The 7,691-nt window shown below is 51.0% G+C and overlaps 1 protein-coding gene across 3 annotated transcripts; it reads left to right on the top strand.

Moving 5' to 3' along the window:
- Positions 1–2,201: 2,201 nt before the first annotated feature.
- Positions 2,202–7,557, top strand: LOC135307075 (transcriptional-regulating factor 1-like). Of its 3 annotated transcripts, XM_064431745.1 has the most exons (4): positions 2,202–3,472; positions 4,975–5,063; positions 5,594–5,680; positions 7,169–7,557. In XM_064431745.1, the coding sequence occupies exons 1-4, from the start codon at positions 3,214–3,216 to the stop codon at positions 7,175–7,177; spliced, it is 444 nt and encodes a 147-aa protein (XP_064287815.1). In that variant the 5' UTR covers positions 2,202–3,213; the 3' UTR covers positions 7,178–7,557. The 3 variants fall into 3 exon arrangements, 1 of the variants encoding a protein (XP_064287815.1); XR_010367809.1 differs by lacking the exon at positions 2,202–3,472 and adding an exon at positions 4,269–4,640 and having other exon boundaries at positions 4,975–5,680; XR_010367810.1 differs by lacking the exons at positions 2,202–3,472; positions 7,169–7,557 and adding exons at positions 4,269–4,640; positions 6,544–6,620 and having other exon boundaries at positions 4,975–5,680.
- Positions 7,558–7,691: the final 134 nt, after the last annotated feature.

Here is a 7,691-nt window from a genome sequence, read left to right as displayed (position 1 = left end):
TGTGCTATGCTTCAACATTTTACATTTTCTCTTTGTTGAGACATGATCTGTGTTTATCATTAAACCAAAGTTTGTTCCAATTTGCCTTTTTGTCTGTATGAAATCCCTGAGGCAGTGTTCATTACATTTCCTTGGTGTTGCACACACGGCATTTGCCCTGAGAGAGCAATGGGGGCACATGAGTCCCCCCCAGGCCCAGCCCCTGGCTCAGCTGGCAGCACTTCCAGAGGCGTGTCCCCATTACTGCCAATGAAATCATGGTGGAGCTTCCTCCTTTGATTCCTGAACATCTCAGCTGGGAGTGGCTGGGGAGGCTTTGCTGAATTCAATGCACTGGATCTAAAGGAGTGCTCTTGTCTCACTGTACTTGCTGGGATAAAAGTAGTGGGTTGAGGCCTTTTTGTTGCCCAGCAACATAACTTTGTTTCATTTTGGGTGACAGATGGACTTGAGCACCTCGGAGGACTTTTCTAACCTCTCTGATTCTAGAAAAGAAATATCCACATGCACCACAAAGACACCAGGAGTTCAGATTCAGTTTCTCTTTAAAGGACCAGGCTCTGAGCCTCCAGTAATGTCCTCAGCTAAAGCAGAGCGGCTGTGAACCTGATCCTCTCACTTCTCACAGCTTTGGTATTTGCACCAAAGAAGAATCCAAGTCACTCTTTTACCGAGCCCAGCAAATGGCTCTGCCTAGCAAGGCTTTGGCAGCAGGGGCTGTGGAGGATGGCGAGGGGGCGAGGCAGGGGGGAATGGCCAGGCTGCTTCTGGGAAGCGACCAAAGCTTGCCCTTGCCTGCTGGAGCCAGTGCAGGTGGGATCTGGAGCCTAAAAATTACCTGCCTTGCAGTGGGCCTCATTCCAGATGTTTTCCCAGCAGGTGGCTGGCGTGGGTGTAATATGCAGGATGGGAAGGAAGCAAGATTTGCTTTTGTTTAAACCTTAGGCAGGAAAGCAGTACAAGTGGCTGGGATTTGCCATATCTGGCACCTAAGTATTCAAACAAAGCTGAAGGACATTAGTGTGGAAAAGAAATTCTCTTCATGTTACTTCCTTAAAGGAGTGCCAGAGTAGTGGAATGCCTTCTTCAAGGGAGCTGGAAGAGAGACCTAGAAATTCTGCATGACGTGTTGACAATGCTGGTGCACTGCCCCAGTGTGTGTGTCCCCATCAGCTGCCATGAGAAACATCCCGTTTCTCCAAGTTTCAGGGATGGGGTGTTGAGGTGAGAGACCAGCTCAGCAGGCCAAAGGAGGGAAAACATCAAGTGACATTATTGGGCACCAGACAATTGAGAAAGGGGGCAGGATGAATGCCGCCACTTGGACAGAAAGCTTTGCACTTGGCTCTGCACAGAACAATTTGCAAGCTCTAGCTCCTCTCAGAGCCAGAGGAGAGGCAGCGGCAGGAGTCCTTGTGGTTCTGCAGTGCAGGAAATGTGGGATGGACCCTGGCACAGAGCCAGCCTCCTGTGCCTGTTCAGCTGCAGGCACCTTACAGAGAAGCACAGAGGAGAGCCAGAGCTGTCCCTGCTCTGCTTTTCCCCGTCCAGAGGACTGAGGAGAAAAGCCCCAATGGGGAGTTCCTCAGAGCAAACTTGCAGCAGAAGAAGTAGAAGGGGCAAAGGTGGCCTATCCCTGTTTCTGTCCCATGGTTCCCCTGGGGTTCTGCATGGAATGTTGGGCTGTGCCCGTAGCAACTGCCCTTGTCTGCTGCTCCTGCGGCCGTTGGTGGAACACTGGTGGAGCAGCTGGAGCAGCAGCTGCAGCATCTGCTCCTGGCTGTCCCTCAGCAGCCACCTTCTGCACTCGGCGCCACAGCTGGCCTCTGCAGCGACATCCTCATCTCCTCGTCTGCCGCCAGGCATCCCCACAGCACTTTGGCACTGTGCAAGGTAAGAAAATCCCCGTGGGCCCCCACAGCACTCACAGAACGGCAGGAGGCTCCAGCTGGCTCTGCCACCAACCACCACAGACACGGTGTGTGGTCACTTTCCCCAGACGAGGTTGCACATGAAAGCAGGCTGCAACTTCTCCAGGAATAATGCTGCCTCCAGGGGAAATACACACCTTTCCATAGAGGACGTAGGGAGCTGTCACGGTGCACTTGCAGATTCTCGTCCACTGGTGACCTGTGTAAAACTTTGTGGCACCCATTTAAGTCCTAAAACTACATTGTGGTGACCCCAAAACCAACTGGTCATTCCGCAGGAGGTCAGGGGTTCAGTGTCCGCTAATCCTGCTACGCCCTCACTCTGGTCACACCTCCTGCAAAGCTTGAAAAACCAGAAGGATGGGACTTCGCCTCTGGGATGCCTGCCCGTCAGAGCATGGAAGCAGTTTGCTGGGCTTGTCTGCAGTACTGGCTTTCATCCTCAGAAATGATCTGGTTTCAGCAATTCCTATATACTCACATACTTACATCACTTACAGACACATACTATTTTCATAGCTTTTTTGATTTTTTCCCACTGCCTTGCATCTCTTTTCCAGAGAGATATTGCTCTAGATTTGTCTGTGTTGTTCAATGTGTGTAGGGCTGGCTCTGCCTCACGGTCAGAGGCAGCTGTGAGATGCCCTCTTGAGTGGTGCTTCTCAGGAACACAATCACAGTGTCACAGCATTTTCTGGGCTGGAAGGAACTCCCAAAGATCATGGAGCCCAGCACCTGGGCCTGCTCAGAACAGCCTCAAGAATCCCAGCCTGTGCCCAAGAGCAGTGTCCAAAGACTTTTGGAGCTCTCTCAGCCTTGGTGCTGGGAGCCCTTCCCTGGGGAGGCATTTCCAGTGCCCAAGCCCCCTCTGGCTGAAGAACCTTTGCCTTCCATCCAACCCAAGCCTGCAGTAGCGCATCTTCCATGCATCCTCTTGGCTCTTCTCACTGGCCCCAAGACTCAAGGCACTCTAGTGCCTGCCCTTCAGCTTTCCTTCTTGAGTAAGCTGCAGACTGCTAGAGGGACTTGCCTCAGAAATTCCAAGTGAAAAATGCAGCAATGACACCTAATGGAGAGGAGCTGGGACAGAGGAGCTTGGGGTTTTCAGTGATGATGAGGATGAGAAGCAGGGCTACCGACACATCTTGGCAGAATGAGTTTTATCTGGAGCGTTGTTTTGATCTCTTTCAGGTGGAAAGGAGAGGCACAATGAAAAGGAAAGCAAGAGCCCACACTGAGCCGTGAGTTTTGGCCTAGGGTTAAAGGACAGCAAACTTGAGGAATGGCGAGCAAGACAACTGCTCTTTCAGAGTCACAGTGGGATTGGTCCAAGGCTGTGGCTGCACGCCAGGTGTCTCTTGACCACTTGCCTTTCTTACGTCCTACTCCTTCTTCCTCTAGACACATCAATGTTGGCAGTGACTTTCAGGCCGAGCTCCCTGAGCTGCAGACCGGGCCGCCAAGTGAGGATGAAGAGCCTGCAACCCTGGTCTGGAAGCCCTTGGAGGAAGACGACCCTGACCTGGAAAAACCAGACAGAGGTAGCTGTCTAGTTTTCCTTCAACTCCTGAGATAGTCGGGCATGTAAAATGATGATTTTAGGCAGCTTTTGGCAGGCTCTGCTTCTCTCCTTGTCATGCCCATCTTCCCTTGTGGAAGTGGTAGGCGTAAGGACAATACTCTGCTTCTGCAGCAGAGCAGGAAAAAGAGCAACTGTGCTGCTCTCCAAATGGGTCAGAGGCATGTGCCACTGGAAGAGTGGAGATTGGCCCCCACTCCTTATGCCAAAAGCTGAATGGAAGGGAGAGGCAGCACTAGGTGGGCCCTTGCTTCAGCTGCCCCTTGCTTTGCTCTCCTTTTCGTGCTCTCCAAGCTGCAGGCTTTAGCTCTTGTGCTTTCCCTCCTGCCTTGTACGGCAAGCCTTCCCCTTTGTTGGCTCAAGGCTGACTTTGGGTGGGTTTTTGTTGTACTTGCAGTCAGAGAACTGTTGGACATGGCCAGCTCCCGTGGCCTTCCCGGGGCAGCAGCTCAGCTGGAGCTCGCCCTGCACTGCCTGCACCAGGCTCGCGGCAGCATTCCGGTAGGAAGCGGCTGTTTGGGCGCGGGCAAGAGTGGGCAGGGAATTGATAAGGCCCGGGCAGCGGGACAGCCTTTCCTGGCTGCTCCTTGAAGAAGGGAGTTCACAAGCAGCAGAGCACTCGCTGCCTGCTGTGTCTCGTCCAGCTGCGGCAGGGCTGAGCCCAAATGGCTCCAGCAGGGACAAGATCTCTCCTGGAGGCAGTGCCGCAGGGTCCTGCAGCCTGCTGCCTTGAAAACCTCCTGGAGATCTGTGTTCTCAAAGACATTTTGAGGGACAATTCCCAGAAGCCTCAGTCAGCTGAGGCAATTCAGGATGCAGGAGGAGCAAAATCATGGAGTTGGAGAGGAAAATGCTACCCTTGGGGAGCAGGAGCCAAGGGCTGGGCAGCAAAAATGAGGGACTGGGAGCAAAGCACAATCTTTGACCCATATGAGAGCCAGTGGCCTGAATCCTCAGCTGAAGAAGCAAAGCGGCTGAAGGGCAGCATTGGTGGGGTTTGGCTCCTTTTTTGTGTTGTGGGGCAGCTCAGGCCTTTTTCCTTTGCATCTTGCAGGAGGCTCTGGAGATGTTGCTCTCAGGGGGTCCTCCAACAGCTCAAGGCCATCCCTTGGCTGATTATCATTATGCAGGTAACCCAAGCCCAGCTTCTTCCTTCACTGACACATGTTGCCGTGCCCTTAATGGCCGTGTCAAGCATTTCTGCTTCAATTAGTTGTGCTTAAAACCGGCACACGATCTCGCCTTCTCTGGGGACAGGGAAAGCACCAGCATCTACTCCTTCAGCTTGACTTGTTTTCCATGCTTTTTTCCCTGGGGAATGCCTGCTCTCGTCTTCATCACCTTCTGAGGGAGCAGACATGCACGCACGTGAATGACGGCTGGCGCCAGCTTGCTTTCGGCAGCCAGTGGGATCTGCTTCAAGTGGCTAGAGGGATCAATTCAGCTGCTGCTTTTTCTTGCCAGGCTCTGATAGATGGACACCTGAGGAGAAGGAGGCCTTCCAAAAGGCTTTCCACACCTACGGCAAGGATTTCCATCTCATCCAGAAGCAGGTAAAGCCACAGGACATTTCTCACCTTGGCAGATCATCAGAAGGGACATGTTGATTATTGCTGGTACCAAATACTGCACCTATGTCCCTCTCTTCTCAAGTACCAAAACTGTTAAAGTAGTCACAGAACAGGACATGGAAGGCCTGTGTGAAAATGATGATCCGGCCTCTGCAGCCCTTCTCTCCAGGCTGTTTTGGAAGACAAAGCTCTCTTCTGTTAGACTTGTCTCCCATATATGCTGCTGCTTCCACAACACCTTGTGCTGGGATAACTGCAGTGAACGGGGCAAAGAAGAACTCTGCTAGAGGGACTTGATGTTGATCTGTGCATTACATGTGGCACCACGTAGCACAATACTCGGTTTATTACATTGCATAATGCCTCTCTGACTCCTGCATATTCATTTCATTTTACACCCTCCTCAATTTTCTCCGTGACTTTAATTCCTACTTTACTCTGTATTCTCATTGTTCTCCAATGCACCCTACAGGACGGCTGTTTCAGATTCCTTCTTTTGCTCTTCACAACAGATCCCGAGTAAGACTGTGGCACAGTGTGTGGAGTACTACTACTGCTGGAAAAAAGAGCAGAAACTTGCCAGCAGCACTCTTGCTCACGTGAGTGGGAAGAAAATATAGACATGCCAGCAGGGTCAAGAAACTGGCAGAAGGGGACAAACCCTGCTGTCAAGCCACACCACATGCCGCTTTGCCAGGTTCCCTTGGTCCCACGCACTGGGAGAGGCGCAGCAAGTGCTGCCCAGACTTTTGTTGTGCTGCTGCCCTGAAATACGGAATTGTGGAGCACAACTTTGACCCAACAAAGCAGCACCACCATCAAAATGGGCTTTGACTCTCTACAAATCGGTTTCTCAAGGGCTGGCACCCTCAGATTCCAATCACACCTTTCATTCCCCACTGCTTGCTAACATCAGCCATCTGGGCTGCCTTCATGGAGATGCTGCCAAATTTTAGAGATCTTTTGTAGCACCCCAGCGTATCCCCAAAAAGGAGCTGCCAGTGCCATGGCACCTTTAATACTTTCCTTACTGGCAGAGAGCAATTTGCTTCACAGAGAGAGACAGAGAGAGGGAGAGAGAGAGATTATTTTGGGTAGGAGAAAATGGGTAATCATGTGTCTTCACTAGTGTGACTGAATGTAAAAGCCACGCCCTAGACATGTGGGGAGGAAAACCAGAGATAAATAGATGTTAGGCAGAGAGGTAGAAATCAGACATGTAGAACTATGGATAGCCACGTATTTATCCCACCCCCTTAGAGCTGTGGTAAAGGGGAGTATTTTCCTCCAACCTCCATGGTTGGCAGCCTGCCGCAGCCCACTGCCATATCCAGCCCTTTTCTCAGCTCTTTGGGGTTTGGAAGAATTTGCTTAGGCCAATAGATTTTTGGAGTGGATGCTGTGAATTCCAGCTTTCTAAAAGGAAGGAAGGAAGCATAAGTAAGGATTCTTTGATTCCCAGACTGCGGGCAAACGGAAGAGGAGGAAAAGCCCTCCCAGGAAGGAGACTGGGGAGACAGGGAAGAGAAGCCGCAAGCGGGCTGGCAGCGCGGAGTGTCCCTGCTGCCAACCGCGCCAGCCGCCCCAGCCGGCGGGAGGCCCCTTTCCGTGCGGGCAGTGCCAACGGTGCGCAAGCTCCTCCTCCTTCTGCTCCCAGCTGCCCCTTTGGCCTAAAGCACGCTGACCCTTTCCAAAGGCACCACAGGGCAAGCTGAGGCCACTTGCAGGATCGCCCCTGGCAGCCCTGCTCAAGCTTACAGCCCACTTGGAACCCAAACAGCTTCCTTCAAACCCAGCATTCCCAGTGAAACCTTGCCATGCCCCAACAAGACACAGTTCATACAAACAGGAACACATGCATCAAAGCTTGCTTTGATGCTGCTGATCCAATTAAACCTAGGATGAAGCAAAAGGAGGAAGACATTTCAAAGAATTGAAACCAGCAAGATCAGACTCATGGTGCTGATCACTTTACCAATTTGTCACAGCCTGAAAAGATGGAAATTCATCCAAAAAGGGAGATCTCGGCACTTGGCTTAATGGTGTGTATGGAGTTAACAATGGATGGTTTGTTTCCTGTCTTCCAGGGAGTTTGAAACCATCAAGGAGAGGAACAAGCACAGGAGAAGACATCGCCCACACAAGGATGCACAGCCTCTCCCCAAGAAGAAAAGGCCAAATTAGCCCTGCATTTGCCCCAGGCTAGCAAGAGTTATGCGTCTGCAGGACTAGATAGAAATAAGATTGTTTTTCAAGTTTTTAGGATTGTTTATTCTTCTATTAGTTTACATGATAGGAATCCCTCTGTTTATTAGCTAAGATATATATAAGATATATAACTATTATTAAAGATGTATTAGTAGTGTTAGATTTAGCAATAAATGTTTGGTGTTTGGTGTTTCTATGCTTCAACTTTTTACATTTTGTCTTTGTTGAGACACAATCTGTTTTTATCATTAAACCAAAGTTTGCTCCATTTGGCCTTTCTGTCTGTATGAAATCCCCGAGGCAGTGTTCATTACATTTCCTTGGTGTTGCACACACGGCATTTGCCCTGAGAGAGCAATGGGGGCACATGAGTCCCCCCTCTGGCTCAGCTGGCAGCACTTC

Source organism: Passer domesticus, chromosome 9 (assembly GCF_036417665.1).
Source record: "Passer domesticus isolate bPasDom1 chromosome 9, bPasDom1.hap1, whole genome shotgun sequence".
Lineage (NCBI taxonomy): Eukaryota > Metazoa > Chordata > Aves > Passeriformes > Passeridae > Passer > Passer domesticus.
This window is presented reverse-complemented; position numbering and strand designations above follow the sequence as displayed.